This window comes from Centrocercus urophasianus, unplaced genomic scaffold (genome assembly GCF_019232065.1).
Source record: "Centrocercus urophasianus isolate 14NV4802_14NV808 unplaced genomic scaffold, USGS_Curo_1.0 seq_12, whole genome shotgun sequence".
Lineage (NCBI taxonomy): Eukaryota > Metazoa > Chordata > Aves > Galliformes > Phasianidae > Centrocercus > Centrocercus urophasianus.
The window spans coordinates 8,320,281-8,343,235 of record NW_024884364.1 but is presented as its reverse complement, the minus strand read 5'-3'; the positions used below and the strand labels follow the sequence as shown (position 1 = coordinate 8,343,235).

Genomic DNA, 22,955 nt, shown 5'->3' with positions numbered 1-22,955 from the left:
AAAAAAAAAAAAAAAAAAAAAAAAAAAAAAAAAAAAAGCTCTCGCTCTCTTTCATTTCTGAAAGTATTTTCCCTTAACAAACCAACCAGCACAGTGAGAAAATGGAACAGACACTGGCTGCTGCAAAACCCTCTGAACAACTCCATGCTTTTCAAAAAGAGACAAACTTGGGACAGTTTCCTGTAAATCCTGAGCTTTTTTCCAGGCTCAGAACTCTTCAGTGGCAGTCTCTAAGGGGATTCTCAAAAGAAAAAACATTGATCTAATTCTGCTGCTGCTTACAGCGATAGAACCAACTCAGACATTCTTCTTGAAGGATATGTGAGCACTTTTGAGAACTGTTTTCTAAGATTAACAGGAAAAGCCAGCCTGAGCTTGGGTGTTTGAAAATGAAGGGCAATTTGTGTGGAAATATCATTAGCAAAATTCAGAAATTAAACTGAAACTTGATGCGGGAACATAGTGGAGAATGAAAGGCTGTCTGATACGATTCTCAAATGTGAATTTCTAGCATGCACAGTTCTATCTGCTGTGATTGAGTCATCTCTAATTGGTACTGAGAGTCCCAAAATGTTCTGAACCACCTTCACTGTTAATATGTAGATACTTCTCCATAGCTGCACTGTGCTTCATTATATGAATCGCCTTCCACAGCAAAACACCTAGGGACACAGGGAAGATGGATGTGTACAGTGAAATTAAACTGCATGCTGTATCACAAGATGTATCTCAAAGGGTGCAGCAAAGGGTGCTGGAATCAGTCTCCTATTTTACTCAGATTTATGGTATTGGCATATCAACATTTAAACAACCCGTTTGCTGACTGAGCAAGTTTTCTTACAACGTTGATACCATTTCAGCGGTATTCTGAAACATCCACATTACTGTGCAGAGGCAGGAAAGAGCCTCTATTCCCCTTTATATGTGGGGAGAATCAGTACTGGGTCAATGCAGGCAAACATGGAAGGAGATGTGGGGAAAGGCTTAGATGTTAAAGCAACTTTATTCTTTACTACACATTCAGATTTGATACCAAACATCTTCCCACTCAAGCTTCGTACCATGGAGTAATTGTAGCAGATCTTCTCTAAATAAATGGAAGAGATGGAAATACTCAGCTATTGCAGTAACAGAAGTCACATGTGCACCTACCTGATCACTGGAATCACTTCTGACTGAAACAAATTTGTGGAAATTTTCATTTGCCGTGCTACAGCATGCGATTTGAACAGTAAAGCCGTTTATCTGCTCAACAAGTGAGGTGGTAGGTCTTCCATCATTAAGGCCTGTACAATCAAACATGCTGATCCAAATGAGTTGGGGATTAATTGTGTGTGTGGCAAAGATTAATACAGGAAAGCGCTGTAACTTATGTGGTACAGGAGGTTAGAGTTGATGCTGATCTGCTTCTTCTGGGGATAAACTCAAGCCTCTCAAGTAGAAAGGCAGAGAATTTTGCTTTGTGTGCAGAAGAACTAACAAATAGTTCTGAGAAATCTAGCAAAATTAAATTTTTTCAGGATGAATTTTCCCCTCCGTTTCAATTTCAGCTAAATATGTAAGCCTGTTACTTTGAAGATGGGCTGCAGGTGACGTGGCTGTGCAGGATGCAGTGCATCCACAATTTTAGTCATGTTCCTATTTGAAAGAAGGGGGCATCTGGTCAGAAAGACGTGTTAAATGTAGTGAATAAATTCTTGGCTAAACTTCTACTTAGAAAGATCATGGTTCAGCATATCTTTCTCAGTGTTGCACTGGCACTGAGTCACCAAGTACTCATACTAAATGAAAAAACTCCCTCAAATCAGAGAGAGTGGGCAGGAGGTGCTGAATGTATGTCTAGAAAGGTAAGGAGTAGGATGTTGTAAGAGGCAAAGGAGATGGTCAGCAGTCTGCAGGTGAATCCTGCTAAAGAGTATGAGTGCAGGGGCCTTTTGGTGTCACTGGAGAGAGTGAATTTTGGACATTTTGCACTACTGCCTAACAAAGCCTAGAGAGCTACCATGACCATGGACCTCAAACAGTGGCTGATGTGTAACTAATCTCTGTATCTCTAGAGAAAAGAAGCTTGAAGTCTTACTGTCCTATGCATAAAGACGTGGCAAACTGTTGGTTTCCAGGAGGAGTCAGTGTGGATGTTTCTGGGGCCAGGAGACCTCATGTTTATATAAGCGTAGTAGGAGGTGATATATAGTAACTACAATAATTCTCCATGTAATGATGTGTATGATGCCACAACCTAAGAAACGTAATGAGTAAGGTATCTTTGATGGGAGATGTCTGTTCTGCTACTTTTCCCAGTTCCTGAAACTGTGAGAGCCCTACTAATTCCATTGCTGTAGACTTGTCCAGGCACTGAGATGCCAATTCAAAGCTGTAATCACAAGTATTGGAACAGAAAGAAAACTGATGAAAGTCTACCTCTGTGTACTGCTGCAAATCTCCTTTACAAAGGAAGGCATAATAAATAAATGGGAGTTAAGAAAAGGGGGCATTGGAATCAAGGACAAAGATGCTTCAAAGTGTTTTCCCAAAACTAAATGAGGACAGTATTTTAATTTTATATGCACAAGATGGTGGGAATTCTGGATGATACATGTTTAGATCCCTTAGTAATGGACAGCATTGCATCTACGGTAGAATTGTAAGTGTAAGAATGTGATCAAACTGATGAGGATGAAGAATATGGAAGGAAGGGAGCAGATGACTGAAAGAATGGCCAAGTGCAGGTTGGTCAGCAAGGGCCAGACTTGTCAAACTGGAAATGAATGTACTGATGGTGGAACAGTATGAGAATACTTCTTTTTAAAAAAGGGAAAAAACTACAGTTAACTGTTTCAGCTAACTAATTTTTAATATACCCATAATATAGCCTTTAATATACACTTTAATAAGACTTCAGGATGTATTTTCTAGGAAAAGGTAATGAAATATATGGAAGATGATGGAAGATGAGATAAAAGGCATTTTACTAAATGTTAAGTCATGCCTGACTAATCATGAAGTAAATAATCAGGAAATAAATAATTTTACACAAGGTAAGTGCAGCCAAATTATTAGTGCACTTTGAGTACTGCTACCTGGAAACTGTTACTTAAGTGACAGATACTGGAGTTTAGTAGATGAACCACAGGAAATGAGTCAGAGGAAAGTGAATCATTTAACTCACAGAGACCATGGAACCATCCCTTCCAAAGAAGGAAGAAAAATCTTTGTATATTGTTTGTGGTGGTTATCTGCCTGGGATTATGTCCTAAGGGCTGGAAGTGGCAAGATGATTTTAGAGGATATATACAGAGCGAGACAAAGTAGAACTTGGCCACTGGACAATGTTCTGCAGGAAAATAAAAGCACCAAAAAGCAATTTATTGCAGGATTCCATAATTAATGCAGTTAATCTGTGGTTTGGCTTCAGCTTCTTGACCATATTTGAGTCTGTTCAATCCTGTTCACGCCTTCTTGTCTCAGACCTAAGGATGGTACTTAGCGTGTCCATATCCAATAGATGCTGCTGACACTATACACAGTTCATAAACAGAACACATTCACAAATCTAGATCAAGACCTGAGTACCTACTTCAGCAATTACATATTTTTCCAAAATTTTAAAAATAAAAAGAAGGATTAAACTGTAGGAGACTTTTCTCTATCTATACAGAGAGAAATGGGGAGGGAGGATGTTCCTTGACCTAATCTGCGGGTTGCCGGCCACAAACTCACTAAGACGAGCCTTTCAAAATCGGTTTCTAATGGTATCTCCCCTTTTTGTTTCTTGAACAGGCGCATGTTCCCTGTTTTGAAGATCAGCGTATCAGGCTTGGACCCCAACGCCATGTATTCTTTCCTGTTAGACTTTGCCCCGACTGATGGCCACCGCTGGAAGTACGTCAATGGAGAATGGGTGCCAGCTGGGAAACCGGAGCCACCAAACCACAGCTGTGTCTACATCCACCCAGATTCTCCCAACTTTGGGGCCCACTGGATGAAAGCTGCCATCTCCTTCAGCAAAGTCAAACTTACCAACAAGCTCAATGGGAGTGGGCAGGTATGGGTATGGCCTGATGTTTCCCCATACACCTCTTGGCTTCGATTGCAAGCACCTACCAATCAAGAAATATCAAGGGTGCATTTATGTAATTATAGAGGCCCTTACAGTCCTCTTCACCCACAGATGCCAATTATTCTCTGGAGGCCACACGTAAACAGGAATAAACAGGCCTTAATTGGCGCTTTCAGATTTTAATGGATTTCTTGATGTTAAGAGAAACAGAGTGCTGTGGTTTACTTAATCATCAGGGGGCTTTTGAGAGTTGGTCTTGTGTGCTGGTTTTTTTTATTTTTTTTTCTTTTACATAGGACTTCAGAGAAGGGGGAAAGAATGGTCACGGGTATTAGGTTTTTGTTGTGTTCCCCCATGTTGTTTGGTGTAAGTGGAATGTTGGCAGGAGTCAGATAGCAGAATAAAAGGCTGCTCCTAAATGAAATAATTACTATGTCTGCTTCTGCATCATGATAATTATCAATATTCTATTGAATCAGCTTTGGCCTTTGGAAAGAAACCACATGTACCAGAAATAAGTGACTTTCTCTTTGAACCCCTTAAAAATGCAAACAGGAAAATTAGTTTTGCTTCATATTTTGTTTTTGATGATGCATCTAAAGATAAAATATTGCACAAGACCTTTTGTTTGCTTGTTTTTGTACAAAACTCCTACGTTGGATGATACTTGTCAGCCCAGAATTTTTTTTTTTTTTCTGTGTAAATTTTGTGTGTTCTCTACCCATTATTTCCATTTGGTTTGTGAGGTACCTTCATAAGCCTAGTGCCTTAATTAGGTAGGAAATTATCTCAATTTTTAGAGACTGAAGAACAGAAAGATGACCTGACTTTTTATAAAGTAACACATAGAGTTGGCACACAGGACTTATGTGTAACATAAAATAGGATCTGAATTTGCAAATTCTAATCCTGCATCCAGGACCTTAGAAAAGTTAAAAGTCTAAATGTATGCACTGTAGAAAGAGAGGGACAGGAACAACAAAAAGACAGTTTGGAAGGTCAAAGAAACCTTGATGGGAAAGACAGGAACAAGATCTTATGTATGGGCAAGAGAAGAAGGAGAAAGTAGAAAGGAAAGATGGAAATCCTAAAGGAGAAACAATCCAAAGAAAAGTGAACTAAATGGCAAACAATTGTTTTAAGTTTTGGCAGCAGTGTTAAGGTAAACCACATCTCCACTGTGTTTCAGCTTCCCCTTTTGTGGTGTTATTAGAAAGTATTAGCAGAAAGTACTGTTAGTCAGCTATTGGCCCCTATTCCATCTATATATATGCACATAGCACTTTCCAAAATACATTTTTTTTCTTAATTTTAAATATGTTTTGTTGCGTTAGAGATACTTAAGTAATGAAACAGGCTTCCTGAGGAAGGTATTCTGTAGAACAACCATTATACACAGCTTTAAATGCTAGAGACATTTGCCAAGGCTTGTTTAGGTATATCTTGCCCAGAAAGATGAGAGGTGACTACCTCAGCTCTATCCTGGCCTTGTTTTCTGTGATGATAATTCTGACTCTTTCAGATAGCAGAAGCAGAATAGAGATTGCTCTTTATCTGACTGAACAACCTCTAGTGCAGTGGAAGCCCAGTGGTGTGAAGGCTGTGGCTGCTAACACATATGCTGCTGTATCAAAATCTTTAAATCCAAGCCCACTCTGTTCAATGCAGTTTGCCAGGAATTAGGAAGGCACCTGCCCTTCTGCTTTCAATAACAATAAACTGGAGGGGTTTAATCTGGTCTATTATAGAGCAAGAATGAAAAAACAGCTGCGGGATGGATACTGGAGTTTCACTGAGGTCTTTCTGTTTTGTTTTCTGCAGATAATGTTGAACTCCCTGCATAAATACGAGCCTCAAGTACATATAGTTCGTGTAGGAGGCCCCCACCGGATGGTGATGAACTGTTCCTTCCCTGAGACTCAGTTCATAGCTGTGACTGCCTATCAAAATGAAGAGGTAGGCAGATGCCACGCTGTACTCTTGGGTATCATTGATGAGATATATGTTAGAAGCCTAGAAGCCTATTAACTACAAGATCAGCGTGTATAAACTGGTCCTTTCCCCATTTCACTACTAGTCCCATGTAGTTTAATGCTCCACCCAGTCTAATACTGTCTTCTTTCTGCAGTTGAAAACTATTCAGTCCAAGGTCTGGCTGCAGTACTAAGCCAGATTTAGCTTAATATTCTGCCACTGCTATTCCAGATTGGTCCATCTATCCTGGCATCCCAATCTTTTACTGTGAAAAACCTACAGTCTGTTCACATATCTTTCTATAGTAATGACCAACAGTTTTAATGATAATCGTAGTTCTTCCCTCTCCTTAAAATGCATACAGTTATGGAAAGACATATCATTCTAAAGGAAAATTTCTTTTCTACTCTAAAATCGGAATTGAGGGATAATTTGGATTGTGACAATTGTTCACTCATCTGCCATATCTCTTGGCTGCAGATTTGATTTGTATTTGTTTCTCTTCTCAGTTCTCTCGAAAGGCTTCACAATCCCACAGGAATTACCAGACTAGACCACACAATTAAGTTGCCCCTTTTGGTGTGCTGCCTGTGGCACTGATCAGTACACAGCGCTAAGCAAAGAGCAAATCTCCCTCCAACCACTCCTGGAAAACAATACGTGGGGATATATTTTGTTTGTCTAACCATGGCAGTTCCACTTAGTTTTCTCTGGAAGATGTTGTTTCAACTCTCTATTCCAAATTGCCTTCACTAACGTGCCTTGTTTTCTGTAAACTCAAGATAACGGCTCTCAAAATCAAGTATAATCCCTTTGCCAAAGCCTTCCTGGATGCAAAAGAAAGGTGAGTTGATCTTTTTCAGCTCCAGTAGTATTTGGTTGCTGATATGGTTTAAAACTGCGATGTCACCATGGAAAAAATAAATTATACATAACTTAATCTTGTTTCTATTGTCTTAAATCTAGAGTCACCCCACTGAAAACTAGTGGGGAGACTATATAATAGTCACCATGAGATGTCCTAATGTGGGTGAGTAGTCTCTTCAAGACAGGACACATGAAATGAGATGGATATGAGTTTTCCCAGTGATGTTGTACACCTCATATGTTCACTACATTGTACTTAGACTCCAGTGAATACCATAATTCAATAGGTCAGGGAAAAGAAATGCTGCATACTTCAAAAAGCATATAGTTAAAGTGAAATTGTGCTTTACTGGTAACATAGACACACTGCTATTTCTGAACCTGTGTGATACTCTGTGATGTGTTTATTAAAAGTAACCTGCAGGTGCTCACTATGGTAGAGATGCTTCTGCCACCAGAAACGGACTGTGGCTTAATTATTTTACAAAGATTCACTTCATCTGTACTAACACACTGAGGCATCCAAATGATCAATTCCCATCCATCATTGCTAATAAATTTTGTCCAGGTCTGCTGCGTCTTCTAAAATGACATCTCCCATATGCCTGCAGGAGAATCACTATTTCTTTCCTTTCCACTCTTGGAGCTGCTGTGTCTCAATTCTCAGTTGCAGAGGGCAAATGCTGCCTTTGTCTCATGGCCCTAAGCAGGAGGCAGAGCCTTGCTTTAGACTGAGTGGGATGCAGGAAATCCCAGGTGCCCCGCAGTTAGACCTAGCTTTTCAGGCTCAGGATGCTGTGTAACATAATTGTTTCCTTTATGACAGAGTGCAGAAAAGTCTTTTTTTGTGTGTGCATGACTAGTTTTGAGTTTTTAAAATTTCTTTACTAATTTTGCAATAAGGAGTTTTACTGCTAGATGTTTTCCCTTTCAGAAACCATCCCAAGGATGCACCAGAAGCAGTCTCTGAAGGTCAACATATGACATACTCTCACTGTAAGGCTTTTGTTCACGTGAGCTGGAGATTTTGTGTAGACAGATGCTGGGAAGCTGGGATCTGCTTAACTGGATCAGAGCAGCAGTTCACTGAGCCTTGAACTGCCTTTGCAGAAAAGGACTGTCTAAACTAAATAACGACTGAAATAACTTCAGTAGGAAATCAGTTTCTGCAGAAGGATCAGTTTTCATATGATCCAATTTTTTATGTAAATGGAATCCAGGAAAAAAAAAAATTATATATGGAATTTTAAGGGCTTTCTCTCCACTTGTTTTGTATTTGTAACTGTATTTTTGTCCCCCATAAAACTTTCATCATTAAGCGGGACAAAAATTTAAATGAGGGAGAAGATGTTGTGTTCATTCCAGTGATGATCAGCTTTTCTTTCATTTATTCTTTGACATTAGTGACGTTTTTTCTTAGTGTGTTTTCAGGTCTTGTTTTTGGTGGTGGGATTTTTTGGTGGGCTTTTTTCGTTTGGTTGGTTGTTTTGTGCTTGTCAGTTGCTCCATGAAGCAGTGTTTTGGCATGGGTTTGATATTTCTGAGGCTCAGCTGGTGTGTAAGAAGCCTGGCTGCTTTATTGAAATGCGATGTTTTAGTGCAATAATATTCTTGTCTTTCCCTTCAAAGTGGGTGGCTGGTTGATTTCCAACCCAGATACAATGTGTGCATCAGGAAGCTCTAATTACCAGTATACTGCACCTTTACCTTTGCCAGCTCCACACGCTCCCCACGGCTGTGAGCGATATTCAGCACTGCGAGGGCATCGGGCTGCTCCATACCCACCTTCCTACATGCAAAGAAATCATTCACCTACAGGTACAACTGCTTTGCTTCCAGGAAACATTCACCCTGACCGACCCTTGCTTTGGTAACCCTAAGCAGTAAAACAATTGAAAGCTGAAACTGGGGAAGAGCAGTGTGAGTGTCTGTGGCAATCTGCGCTGAACACTGAATGCAGAGGGTATGGTTAAGACAACAGAAGAAGTGGAACAGAATTGTTCCGTGCATTGTAACTGCTAATTGTAAATAAGAGTGAATGATCTTGCTCAAAGTCCTTCTCTCATTTATATATAAGTATCAAACCATTACAAGCCCTCTTTTTAGTGATGTGTCACAAAACAGTTGCTCTCTCAAGTCAGGGCAGTCCTTAGGAACGTGGCAGATGTTGATTCGAGGTGAGGGCTTTTTGGTATTGCCAGGAGATCTTTCATGTCCCACCTGCTCTCTAGATCTGGGGGTGGAGATACAGAAACTGGATCTACTTTGATCATATGAAATTGACCAGAAACAGGAGTAAAGATAAAGTAATCTGTTTGCTAGCTATAATTTAGCAAAGCATCCTACTTAACTGAAAACTCAACCTATAAAGAAATGTATACCAAAACATTGCCAGTAATATGGCAGTCATCATTAATCAAAAGATCCTTGGAAAAACGCACGTCATGAGGATTTGTTCTTTTTTTTTTTTTCCCTTCAAAGTGAATTTTTTGGAGAGCTCCAGCAATAATCTTCAGGTATTCTCAGGACATGACAGCTGGACTTTGCCATCCTCTCCACATGCTAATTTGCTCTCCGTGCCACACACCAAGGGAGCTGCCAGCCCGGGGCCCAGGTAAGGTTACAGGAAAGCTGCTGGTATTAGGAGCACTGAGGCTAGTAGGACTGCCATAAGGCTCCATTCATGCCTGATTTCTTAACCAATTCCCACCTCCTCTACATACACAGTCTTCCTTAGGTGAATCACAACCTCAATTTTCCATGTGTAAAGTGGAGATACTGTTTAACTAAAGGACCTATCGGACAGCAAAGTGTGCCCATGCTACATGAGTGTGAAATACTACAGAAACAGCACTTACTAGTAGGTGCGCACACTTGCTAAGTCTCTCCAGTATTTTATCTAATAAACAATATGCCAGATAAACATGTATTCCAGAGGTTTCAAAAAATAAATTGTACAGATGTCAGCTTGCCTCTGTAATTGTAGCCTTTTTTTTTTTTTTTTTTTTTTTTTTTTTTAATTATGGAGCTCTTCATATTCAATTTACAACACATGGAATGTTTAATCATAACTGGGCTCTATAGAATTGATTGAGTTTGTTAATGACTTGAAGAATAAGAAGGGTGTTGGTTTTTTTTGTTGTTGTTTATTACTAAAAGATCTAGTAAAGAAAACCTTAGGAAGAAATACAAGTGAGATTCAGTATAGGAATGAGAATTAGGATGTCTAACCTAGCCATACTACCCTAACTCTAACAACCCTCCACTAAATCATGTCCTGAGCACCACATCCAAATGGTTTTTAAGCACATCCAGGGATGGTGACTCAACCACCTCCCTGGGGAGCCTATTACAGTGCTTAACAACTCCTTCTGTAAAGAAGTTTTTCCTGATATCCAAGCTAAACCTCCCTCAGCACAACTTGAGACCGTTTCCCCTCATCCTGTCACCTGTCACGAGTGAGAAGAGACCAACCCAACTCTTGTTGTAAGCACCTTTCAGGTATTTGAAGAGAGCAATATGGCCAGTGTTTCACCCAGCAGATCATATGCCCATCCAAACCATGGGCAGCCAGCTTTTCCCTATGAGGATGTTGTGGGGGACAGTGTCAAAGGCTTTAAAGGCTTTTCATTCCACCATGGCTCACCATGGTCTCCAGCTTCTTTGCTTTCTCTTATGCTTCAGAGTACAGAAAGTGGCCGATATTCCTGGTGTGATGCGATTGTTTCTCTTTAACTTTTCAATCCTGTTCAACGTATGCTGAAACAACAGTGGTGTTGCCACACTGCAAAGAGAAGAAGCTTCCCATGATCTGCCACTCCATGTTTCATGTCTGCTCACATCAAATAACCCAAATGAAAAAGTCTTTCACAGGCTGATGTGGATGAGTGGGAGAAATCTCTGCACCTGTTCACATTAGGACTGTACCTGCCCTGGTAATTCACACTTTATTTCATGCTTCAATCAGCATCCAGATTTTAAAACACGTCCCAGGTACCCAAGTTAAGATTCCCGGACAGATCCTTTTGACAAGCTGATTACCTTCTGCCCAGATGAAATCAATGGGAGCTTTATTTTTCCCTAGCACTTTTGAAAGCCAGAATCTTGAAACTCAGGTGTCTGCGGTCAGTGAGAGTTTTCAAGCCAAATCATCTTTCTCTCCATGCTGCTCAGTATTCTCTTGCATGAAATGAGGATCTTACTCCACTGCAGGGATATAACAAAGGCTAATTCATGGTGCATTATAGAAGTATTGGTAATAGGGCAGTAATCAGTTCTAGGATTGACTAGAACTTATTAGGCATACAAAACCAATTAAGTATTTTCCCCTTCTTTCCCCAAATAAATGCATGAATTTCCTTATTTTAGATGCCAGGAAAATCAGGTGAAATTATTTAAAATATAAGCATTCATTAAGAAAAAAAAAAAACAAAAAACACACACTTAAATCCTAAAGCATCACATGTATTTGCATGTTTCTCTCCATGCCTATCGTCAGGGTCACCAAGGTATAATGGCTGCTTGTGTTTTTCACATAAGATCTGCAAAGCTGGTCTAGTTCAGCAACTTGATTGGGATACCAGCTTTTGAGCAGATAATGCACTTGACCATAGAAGTAAGTCCTATGCAGGTTTTGAAAAAATCATTCAGTTTGTACTGCTTTTTTTTTTTCCAGCCATTACCCTTGCCTGTGGTCAGTGAGCAACAGTGCTGTAAGTGTCACCAACCCGGGAAGTGAGGTGAACAGCAACACTTCAAGCATGTTTTTAAGGGGTAATGTACCCTTACCAACTGCATCTTCATCCGTCCAAATCCCTCTGCAGGCAACTGCATCTGGCAGCATGGAAACACAAGGGGAAGCCCCTCTAGTCAGACTTGTCGACTCTGCGTGGACGTCCTCACACTCCTTTTAATGGACAGGCAGCTCAAAAGGAAAGCTCAGCCAAATAAGAGAGAAACAAATGGCAAATGGCAAAGGATCCCCAGGAACTGAGCTCAGAACAGGGATGTGTACGCAGATTACTCCCCATCAAGCATCATTTTCCATAATGTATCTCTTGTGTGCCACAGAAACCAAAATGCATAATGCAGAGGAGGGAAATCGTAGGGGGAACTGGCTTATTACTTTAACCTTCCTGAATTATTGAGAATGATATCCAGAAAGAATCTTTATAGTTGGCTTTGCTCCTTCCTCACATCAAAATGATCAGAGATATGGGACTGACCGAAGCAGACATGGCAGCTGGATATTTGCACGTCGTTTTAGAAGGGCCCTTTCTGAAACTGAAAGCCAAGTCCATGAAAATTGTGGACGAATTTGCAACCACTGATTTGAAGTGACAGGGCTGCTTTAAAGGCTTTCTGAATTGGTCACATGAAGGTTTCCTGAAACTAAGCTTTTTAGAGGGGTTGAGATTAGCCTGACACTCTAATTCAGCTTGCATATGGTATTCTCTGTCCCTTTCCTTTCTTCAGCTCTTGTGTGCTCTTTCTGTGTTATAGGGATAAAGGACAATGCTCAAGCTGAGAAAGCAGCTGCATTGTAGCAGCAGGTGAAGGGCATCTGGTTTAGCATTTACAGTCTAATGTTAAATGAAAAGTTCTGATGTTTTCTGCATGTGTTATTTTTGAGAGGATGGAGGGAAAATAATTCTAGAAAAAAAAATCAGCTTACATTTCCACTTTGCTTCAGGCAGAGTACTAATAAAATATGAATCAATGGTGTACTGTGGTTTCAGTGCATTTCCAAGGTGTAAATGTGCAAACCAATCATTTTTACTTACTAACCTCTGAGAGAATTTAAATTAGCTCCACCAGAAGCAGGAGTTTTCTATTGCTCTGCCAATTACTGGCTATATGATCTTAAGCATGGCATTTCATATCTTTGTACCTGTTTTCCCTTTCACTTTCTGTTTGTCTGTCTGTTTGTTTGTTTGTTTGTTGAAGAGCTTCCTTTTTCAGGTTGTTGCTTTTCCTTTCCCGTGAGAGAATACAACATCTATCACAGCAGAAGTCTGATCCTGTCAGCGATATCCAACTACGAATAGTATAAAACAAATAATAACTTACTCCCTCAGATATTCCTTGTTTACTTCCTCAGTCAATCCCCATTCACTGCTTTCATCCACAGAGGACTTGCTATGCACTAAGAAAGGAAGTGAGCAGCAGTAAAACATGTTAATGTGAATTATAAGCTATGCTCCTGCCTTGTACTCCATGCCAACGTACATTTTCCTTTCTGAGTCTCTGTCAACTGCAGAAACCCCATGCAATGTCAGACAGCATGTGTGAAGGTGGTGTTTTTTTTCAAGTTCTTAGGCCTGAATCATACCCTCAAGGCGCTTTCAGTGCTATGCAGTTTCATGACATCCCCATCTGGCTTTTTAGATTTACTGCAGGCAAGGCACTACACCAGAACACACTTAAGATGCTATTAGTTTTAGTAATGTGTGCTGTTCTTAGCTGAAAGCAAAGCCATGAAGTTGGTTTCAGACATGCATTTCTGTTGAAAGAGGCATTGCTCAAACAGGAGCTAACAGCAGAAGGTGAAAAGCGCTGTAGCCTACTATTAATCTAATTGTTGACAGTTCTAACTTAAATCTTCCTTTCCAAATTCTATCAAATTTCTCAGTATTGCCTTTCTCTACCTTGCAGCCAGAAATGTCAGTAGATGTTTCTCTCGCAAATAGCTCTGCTTTACCACCAGATGAAGCTGATTAATTAACGTATACTACCCTCTTCTGGCTGCTTGGATCCCCACAGCAGGTGCTGAGTCTACATTAAAATGTCTATAGATGCTGAAAAAAGGCAAGTGACGACTTTTCTGTGTGCCACAACTTGCTACGCTTCCTTCACGGTTAATGGGTTGGATAATTGCTTAGCTTTCCCTCGAACTGCATTACAGTAACAGATAAATGATCATAAGAAGTTAGTTATGCAAACGGGAATTTTATTTCACAAATAAACAACCTGGGAGAAAATCTAATTAGCTTTCCTGATAGCCCTGCAGGAGGACTGAGAGGGCTGATAAAGGATCAGAATGATCAGGCAGAAGAATCAATTTCCTTATTGCTGTAAAAGCAGCATGATTTGTGTCACAGAAAGTTCTGACGTCTGAGGAGCAAACTAAGTTTTTGTCGTTGCAGAGTCTGGTTTAGCCTGAGGAAAGGCACAGCAAGATAAAACCAGCCCAATGCCTCGAAACATCGTTGCTTTGATAAATGCTTTTAGAACTGGGCTCTGGCAAGGGAAGGTTTGCTTCTAAGAAGCAGTAGTCGCACTGGGGATAGCTTTTACCACCGGTCAACAAGGAAGAAACACCACTGTAAATTTGCAGGTCTCATTTCCGCAGCACAGTGCCTTGCCCTGCGTGCAGCCGCCGGCTGGGGTGCTCACAGCACTCTCCTCCCTGGGGAAGAAGGCCCTTCAAATATAAACCATTCCCCTCATGGCACACCGCCATTTTGGGTCGGACAGACCTCTGCTTCTATCAGAAATAGCCAAGCATTTCTGACTGATACCTTTCACTTTCTGCTCTACCCGATGACTGCAAGTGCAGAAAGAGAAGGAAGAGCTCCCTGTTTTCGCATATTCTGACAGTGAGCACACACCTGCGGCACTGAGGCAGGCCACGCCCCTCCTCCTGCTGGAGTGCCGCCATTTTAGGCAGTCGATATGACAGACGAGTGTGGCTGCAGCTCCTCCAGTAACCTGCATTTTAAGCCTGCGAGGACAGCTGGTTCTTTGTGATGCAGGTGAGCTGGCAGCCTATGTGGCCTCAACCTAAAAAGCCACAAGTGGGGCCCCTCCTGTGCCTCGCCCTCTGCTTGCCAATTCTCCATCCTTCTCTCTCATCCAGTAGGAATCCCTGGGCGTCACCTTATGCTCCTGCCCATACCCCAACAGAAGGGCAATGCAGCTTCCAATTTTCCAGTCCGCTACTGTGGAGTTTTTAGGGAATGTCCCTTTGCTCACTGACAGGTAGAGGACCAGACAGCACGCATATACCAGCAACTGAAGTCTCCAGCTCAAATGCTTCTTGGTGAGGTGCTTCCAGCCCTGGGCTCCCATCCATCAGGGGAGACCAAGCAGCATTAACTTCCTCAGAAGGTGTTTTCATGCCTCACATCCTCACTGTACCCTGTTCCCCCTTCAGTGGGCTGCAAAACCTTCCCTCCACAGGAACCCATGCCACTCCCAGGTCAGCTGGTCTGCCCAACTTTGTCCTTCTGTGACTGAGGTATTTTCAGCTTCTCTTTTGTTTAGAAAGTTTCATAGCCTGTTATTTTTCTCCCCCCCCTTCCCCCTTTTCTCTGCAGTTTTACTGACACAGTATTAGGAACATTCTTGCCTATGTGTTGAGTTACAGGCACCAGGAATTGAGTTATGTAAATGAAGACTGGGGAGGGCAGTCATGAGAGAAGAAGCTGTCATCATAATTCAGCATGTGCTTTTTAAGGCCCTTAAGAGGAGCACAAATGATCAGGGATCATCAAGAGCTCAGGTTCACAAACTTTCAGGCATCTGGGAGATTGTTCAGCCAGGATGTTATGCCTGCTGCAGAGATGCTTTAGGACGACTGCTCATTTTTTCCAGGTGCATAGTGCTGTAATAACAAAACAGGCTTTTTGAGAAGGCTTGGGTGTTTGACTAGGCATGTGGCAAACAAGCAGGGAAAAAGCCCTCTGCTACTGGGCACAGATCAGCCAGATTTGTAGTGAACAGCACAAATGAAAACGACACAAACTGGCTCCCAAAACACTTTCCAGTCAAGGGTGCATCTGTAGACTGCTTTTGCAAATGCAAAGCTCAGAAGTGCCTTCTGCACTCTTCTGGGTCATTGTCTCAGAACCTGAGACAGAGGGGTGCTCTGGGCTGAAATCTCCTGCATGCCTTCCATCTATCCATGCCTTTTCCTGTCAAAAAGAGGTTCGCAAAAGATACGCTGTATGCCACACTCTGCCTCAGTTCTTGCCTTGATTTTTTTTCTTTTTCAAGGTGTTTTTTTAGTCATACTGTGCATGCTTTCCTCCACGAGAACAGTTGTAAATTGCAAGTTAAGTATACCTTGCTTCATTAATGTCTGTTTTCTTCTTTCTTTCTCCTTCCTCTCCCAGTGTGGGCTCTCACAATATTGTAATGGTTCCTGCAATTTGGACTTGATGTTTCAGCATCCTGCATTTCTGAAGCATCCAAAGCTTTGTGTTCAAAACAAACTTGAACTGCTTTTGCAAATATGAATCATTGCTTGAGTCTGAAACACAATGATTTTGCAGAGTTTACCCTGCAAATTACTTCTGCTTTAGGATGTGTGGCAGAAATGCTAGGTCACAGCTTGAAACAATGATTAAACACCTGATAGGAAGGCAGGGCCAACCCAGGGGAACTCAGGTGCAAGCAGTGCACTTGATTGTCTGCATGGGGTGGAGTCAGGATCTACCCCTTTCTAGACCTCATATAAGGGTTGGCAGTGGAGATAAGGGTATCCTGTTGGAGCTCCCTGTGTACCTGGGGTCCTCTAAGGGTAAGTGGATTCTTTCCTTTGTTTTTGTGTCTACAGCTGCTGCATTTGAGTATGTTCTTACTTGTTGTAGCCTAGGACTCTGCAACTATGCTGCTGTTGCTGTGCTTTTCATTTTGTTACAGGATTTGATCTATAACTGGAAGAATTGCAATTTTTCTTTGGATATAGCAGTTCTCTGAGCACCAGGTCAGTTGCCACTGTCCTACTAGTATAAAAAAAAACATTGTCACTTGTCACTTCCTCTGAATCTGAGAAGGTGACTTGGTAGCATCCAGAAGGCTAGGTTTAGCTGCCAGTGTTTCTGTTATCACCTGTTTTTTGGATCTGTTCTGCCAAGAGATGTCAATTCTCTGTGCTGGCTGGAATGTAGCAAATGCAAAAACGGGGAAAGAAAAGTTGATGATAAAGCTGGGCGTACTTTAAAAACTCAGAAGAAAAAAAAAAAAAAAAGATATTTTGTAACATAGCAAAACATTTCCATTAGTTTAAACTTAAGCTCTACTATTTATCAATGTTGAGGGTGGGTTCTGGGCTTTTGGTTCAGCTCACAGCTGTGGTTTTGTCCTGAAGCTAGATCTGAATATTCATCCTTGGGTAAATCATGCAGCACTTTGGGTTCTGTGTTTCAGTTTGTCTGCTGTTAACGTAAGTACTAACAACTGAGTGAATATAACCCTATTTATATTTTAGCCACGTAGTATGTAGCACAAAGTCATGTCCCCTGTACAGGAGAGTTAGTTGAGGATATTTGAAGACATGTTTATCAGTGGAAGTATTTTGAAGGAAGTCAGAAATACAGGTAGATAGGATCCTTATGTAAGTCTCTCTCCTTTAGTAGTTAAGTACATGCATTAAAATTAATCCTGCTAACTAAAACACTCTGGTTTCACCTATGGTGAATAACACCACTGTTTTCTCCTATGGTGTGTCACAGTCTGCTAAGCCTGAAGCAACAATAAATAATCCCTACCACCGAGATGTCAGCACTTACTGAATGATTTGAAAATATCTTACTGGGGATGTTACTGAAGCATGAAGTATGAGTGCTTTTATGCTGAGTTGAAGGGGATGCTCAGTTTTTAAATGAGGAATTGGCAGAGAAATAGTAATATATGCTAGGGTATGAATGATCTGAATGAAATTCCTTGAGTTTTCATAGACGTTCTGTAGAACTTCACATAAATGACTTGCAGGCTCATAGGTCAAGTGCCTGTGTGTTTTGTTTTTTGTCTCGAGGGCCATGATGTTGGCATTAGACATCTCCTGTAAGTGGGCATTTTGTCTTTCTCCTAAATATCTGTAGCAGATCTAAAGAGATCTGAGGCAGAAATTCCTCCTCCTACTGTGTATGTACAGCACCAGCAAAATGAAGTTCTGTCCCAATGGGGTCTTTTGGCATGCTATTATTCATAACAATTACAGAGCTTTGAGTATTAGTACATTTTTCTCCAGTTGTAGTACTATGTTCTCGTGTTCACAGACCTTCAGAGCCAAACTCTGAATAAGACATTACTGATATTCCTAAAACACAAAGCATCTCCAAGATGGAAGTAGTCCTTTTAAGTAATCTGTAGTGCTGGATGATGTCACAGAAAATCTTTAAAAGTGCTTCAGAAATCTGAAGGAGCCAAAATGCACCTTTGCAACGACATAGATGTAAAGATTTCTTTCCAGGTTGCTTTGTGAAAAATCAAGGAGAACTCCCATACAATTCACCTTATGGTTACTTTTGTTGTAAATTTGAAACTTGGGCCATGTTCAGAGCTGCTGAGAGGGCTGGGCTGGGTTTGGGGGCTTTGCAGATTGCACGAAATCAATTGCGCAGGAGCCCCAAATACTAGAAGCACAGTCAGTGACTCATGTCACAGCTGTTCCCATTCTTAGCAAAAGAATGAGGGATTGAATCTTCCAGGTGCTTGCTGGCTGCTTTAATTATATCCTGTGCTTTTATTCCAGCATCTCTGTTGCTTTTCAGAGACACAAAGTCTACAAAATATAAAAAAGTAACTTTCCAATGATGACATATTAACAAAAGCCCTTATTTAAACCAAGATTGTGTGCTGTCACCCTTGGTTTTGTCAGATTTGTATTAATAAGCCTTAATGATCAATCTTATTGAGTTCTCCACCCACATCCCTCAGGCCCAAGGGATGCATTTAAGGTCGGCCTGGATGTTCAGCCTGTGTTTGGATTATATTGAGGAGTGCAGCTGCCCCAGCTCTATTCCTGAATTGTTTGGCTTTCCTGGAGCTGGGTTATCTTATGGCATGGTGCTGACTGGGCTGGTGCTGGGACCTGTTGGCATCACAGCCCTGCACACCCTAGAAAGCAGCGCCAGACCTGCAGCCTCTGAAGTTTATAGCAATCTAATCTCCACAGCCGTTTACCTGCTCCTTTCTGAAGAAGGGGAGATTCTGCAATGCAGCCTTGGTACTGTCCTAAATGGCTTCAAATGTGCGTGGTTTTATCTCAGTTACAGGTATTGCACTTGAATGCTCAGAATGATGACACTAAACACAGTTCTGATGGCAGGGCATTGGTTGAAGTTCATGTTTGTGCTGTACGTCTAGTTAAAACTTTGATGAGAGAGGGGATCATCCTTAGGAAAAAGCTATTTTATTGTCCTCCTCTGCACTCTGGAGAGGTTATTCCTCACAACAGTGGCAGCTATTGAGCATTGCTGGGTGTCTGGGGGACCCAGGAGAAGTGAGGATAAGTCCATCTAATGTTTCACCTCTGCTGAAACATGGCTTGTTTGTCCTGTCTGCTCATGCTGTGAACTCTTCTGAATCAGAGCAGTCTCTCCCTGTGCTTTTGCTGCAGTTCTTAATTGCATTTTGGGGAAAACAGGGCTTTTAGTCACAAATGCAATGATGAATAGCTGTTTTGGCTTAAAATTGCTTATGCTGATAATATGATAAATTAGCTGCGTATGCGTGGAAAGAGGCAAGGGTTCTTATGCCCAGTGTTCATTGTAGCTGCTATTATAAAATGTCATGGCTTTTTGCTTGTCTGCTTTTTAATTTTTTCAGGGAAGGCTGCTCTTCACTCATATTTTTAAATATTTTTGGAGTGGCCCAAACATTGCTTGAATGAGATGTTTGGAATGATGTCTGCATGCCAGTAGTTCAGCTTACTCTGAATTTCAAAATAGAAGGCTTAAAATAAATAAAATTGATTTTTAAGGGTTCTGAACTTCTAAAATTGAGATGTCTACTGTCATTTCCAGCCAGACTTGTAACTTGCTTTCTGTCTTAATTTTGAATTTTCTAGATAATCTTTTTTTAGTAGAGGGTATGGGAAAGGAAAGACACTTAACCTAAACAAGTATTAGGTCTGTTAGAAATACATGATTGTTTCCTTTTTCCTTCCAGCAAAGTTGGTAAGAATAGTTTAAAATTTACTGCGAAATTCACTTAGTAAATCATTTTCTATAATTTTGATGTACACAGATACATACATATATAACGTATGTGTATATTTAAAAGAAAAAAACACTTCTGAAAAAGCTGCTTCTGTTTCTATGTGCCCAGGCATGACATCTATGACTTTAGTTTTTAGATGCTGTATCTCTGAATTTCTTTTGCTCTGTCCTCTTCAGCTCATGCTTGGAAGGAGGAGATTTGTTGATTAAGACATAATCAGTGCAGAACTGTGGCAGTTCAAACAAAATGGGAAGAGAGTGAGAGCAGATGTAACATAAGCATACGGGTGAATGGTGAGACTGAGGTAAGGTCTTGAAGGCAGCTGTTTTGTCTTTTGCTGTTGTGGTGCCAGGCCCCTTCCCTTGGGCCAGGTGACTTCATAATGGCTGATAGCACAGCTCAGTATGCTGGCAGTACAGCTTGGACAAAAGCACGGCACCCTTGGCCTTCCCTTGCACTTACTGTGCTGGCACTCTTCCTGGAGGCTTGGTGCAGTCAGGGCTGCAAGTCCCACATGCTGGTGGTTGTGGCAGAGGTGGTGCTTGCTGCACGAACCAAGCAGACTGCAAGCAGGTCCAGGAGCAAGACTGCAAGACAGTGTTGCATGGTCATAGGGTCAGACTTTTCCTTCTCTTTCCATCATGCTTAAATACACAGGAAACAGCTTGTTCACTAGCACAGAAGTGCAGGAAAGTAGTTATTCTGCTCTTGGGCAGATTCTGACTGCTGGCATTCAGGCACCAGGAAACTGAGTTCTCTCAGGGCAGGTTTTCAGTGACTGTGAAATTCCAGCATGCCAGTGGGATGTGTTTTACCAGCTGAGCGTTTTCCTTTAAAACCCTGCAGTGTCTCCAGGCCAATCAATTTCATCCCTGGGATAAGCAATGTGTGTGCCTGTGGGTAATCAGTGTTTGTAACCCTTCCTGTGACAGCAGCTCACAGTCAGGAAGCTGGCCATATTCTGTATCTGCTGTGTCTGAATGTCCTCGGGTCCTTGCTGTCCCTGCTATAACAGATCCTCTCTGCACAATAAATAACCAGACAAAAAAAAAAAATCAATTTCTGTAACATATGTTGGTCAATTGAGCCAATTTTGCTCTGAAAAGTAGAATCTCCAGAAGGGGCGCGTTGCTTTTGATATATTCTGTCAGCACGCAATAAAATGCTTTGTCCAGATTTATTTAAATTTTTGGCTGGGATTGCCTAGAGCAGGGCTTTTTGACTTTGCTTTTATAGCAGGAAGTCTACTTTCTGGAGCCCTTTAAATGCTTTCAATTTTTCTGTTAAAAGCATTGACAAAAACAAGAAGTGCAGGAGTGGAAGGAACCTCCAGGTGCATGTTCTGCCCACTGACGCTGGAAAGAAAACTTCATGCATTTCATAAATGTATTTTATTGGCATATTAATTGAGGCTTCGTCTCTAATAGCCCAGTGAGAAGGCTAAAGTTTATTTCTTGCCCAAATGCATTTATAGTCAATTTATAACGATGTGTTCTTGGGCTAGCATTTCCCCTTAGCTGAAGTGGTTCATCTCTTCTTCTGTTATTTGCTGTTTCTAGGAGGCTTTTTTGTGCTTTTTTTTTTTTTTTTTCCAGCTGCAGTGCTTATCAGTAATTCATAAATTGCCATCTTAAGACAGCGTTACTCTGCTGCTGAAGGAGGAGATGCTGCTTTGCTGCTTCCTTTGTCGGCCCCAGCAGTGCTGCAGGAGCAGCACGAACTGTGTCAGCTCCCCACTGCTCAGCCGAAGTGAGGCGCTAGGAACATGCGGTGGGTGGGATGGCCCCTCTGGTGGCAAGACGCAGTGTTCCATCTGCAGCAGATAAGAACACTGAATCTGCAGCTCTAGCCTCAGTTCTGCTAGCTAACTAAGCAAAGGTTTGGCTTTGTTTCCACCCCTTTCATGTAGCAGGTTTTCTGTGATGTATGCCTAGAGCTCTTTTCTTTGCTGACTGTGTTGAAATTCATCCATCCTGAACTTTGTGAGCAGAGCTGTATGCAGTATTTCTGAGGCAGTCTTGCCCATGTTTTGTACAATGCCTCAAAACCTGCCTTCTCTCTCTCTCCCGGGAATACATCAACAAATTCCTCCTATTACCACACTTGCATCTGTAGCAGAAGGTGGACTTCTACCTTAGGCAGCACTGATGCATAAGGCATGACCTTTATTTCCCCTTACTTCTATGGAGATCCTCTGATTCAGAGACCTTGTGGTTTTTACAGCATAATCTCAACCAACCTGGTTAGTGCTGTGCAATTTGCTTTGTGTGATGTGAAGTGCTTCCAGAAAGCCTAGAGCTTAGGGAATTCAAATGAGGGGAGAGATGCATTGTTAGTTATGCAGTGTACAATCCAGGCACTGCTGTCAGTGACTTGACAGAATAGGGATTCAATAAAGACAATTTGTCCTTCAGCACCACATCTAGCTGACTCAGGACCTCACCAAGAAAAAAAAAAAATCTGATGTCTAATAACTGTGGAACATGTGATTAATCCCTAATTTCAGTATGAAAATAGGAAAACAGTGGGGAGTTTTAAAAAAAAAAAAAGTAGGAAGTAGAAAACTCCAAACATCCAGAATGTTTATACCTGACTTAATTTCAGCCAAGCTTATGTTTTACCTTGGTGAAAGAAAAAGCTTGGCCACTCGGTCCAGTGATATAAGGAGCTAGGAGATGTGTGAAATAAATTTGACCTGAAGAAGCAAGAAAGGGGGTGTGGTCTACTGCCATAAATAAGTAATTAAAAGCTATTGTCTTGCATTCAACGGCAGTGGCAGCTGCTCAATTAGATGCTAAAAATATCCCAGCCCATCTCTGTGAAGTACGTGTGTGCATGATGAAGAGATAACTGGTGCTTTAGCCTTTGTACAGGATGTAGGAAATGAAGGACTAATGTCTGAGCTGAGTATTGGCTGCTTCCTTGCTGCAGAGGCTCTGCATCCCCAGCCTCTGACTCATGCTGAGGCACTGCATTTTCAGCAGAGTGCAGTCCCTTCCTACTCGTTCTCTGTCAAAATTACTCTCTGACTTTGCAGAAGGCTTGCTTTCAGGGTAGCTTCTTTTTTTCTGATGTTATTTTCTTTTTATTTAATCAGGAAGGGGTG

The 22,955-nt window shown here is 41.4% G+C and overlaps 1 protein-coding gene across 11 annotated transcripts in view; it reads left to right on the top strand.

The window, feature by feature from the left end:
* Window positions 1-22,955, top strand: part of TBX19 (T-box transcription factor 19) — a 139,578-nt gene that overhangs the window by 5,181 nt on the left and 111,442 nt on the right. For 4 of the 11 annotated variants that reach the window (XM_042809491.1, XM_042809492.1, XM_042809490.1 and 1 more), the window contains 7 exons: window positions 3,781-4,045; window positions 5,882-6,016; window positions 6,817-6,878; window positions 7,836-7,897; window positions 8,531-8,719; window positions 9,383-9,515; window positions 11,577-18,172. In XM_042809491.1, the coding sequence (XP_042665425.1) occupies window positions 3,781-4,045; window positions 5,882-6,016; window positions 6,817-6,878; window positions 7,836-7,897; window positions 8,531-8,719; window positions 9,383-9,515; window positions 11,577-11,814 (1,084 nt within the window). In that variant the 3' untranslated portion in view covers window positions 11,815-18,172. Of the gene's footprint in view, window positions 1-1,181; window positions 1,265-3,780; window positions 4,046-5,881; window positions 6,017-6,816; window positions 6,879-7,835; window positions 7,898-8,530; window positions 8,720-9,382; window positions 9,516-9,628; window positions 9,766-11,576; window positions 18,173-22,955 lie in introns of those variants that run through there. The other 7 variants (XR_006167268.1, XM_042809496.1, XM_042809493.1 and 4 more) reach the window with 7 other exon arrangements.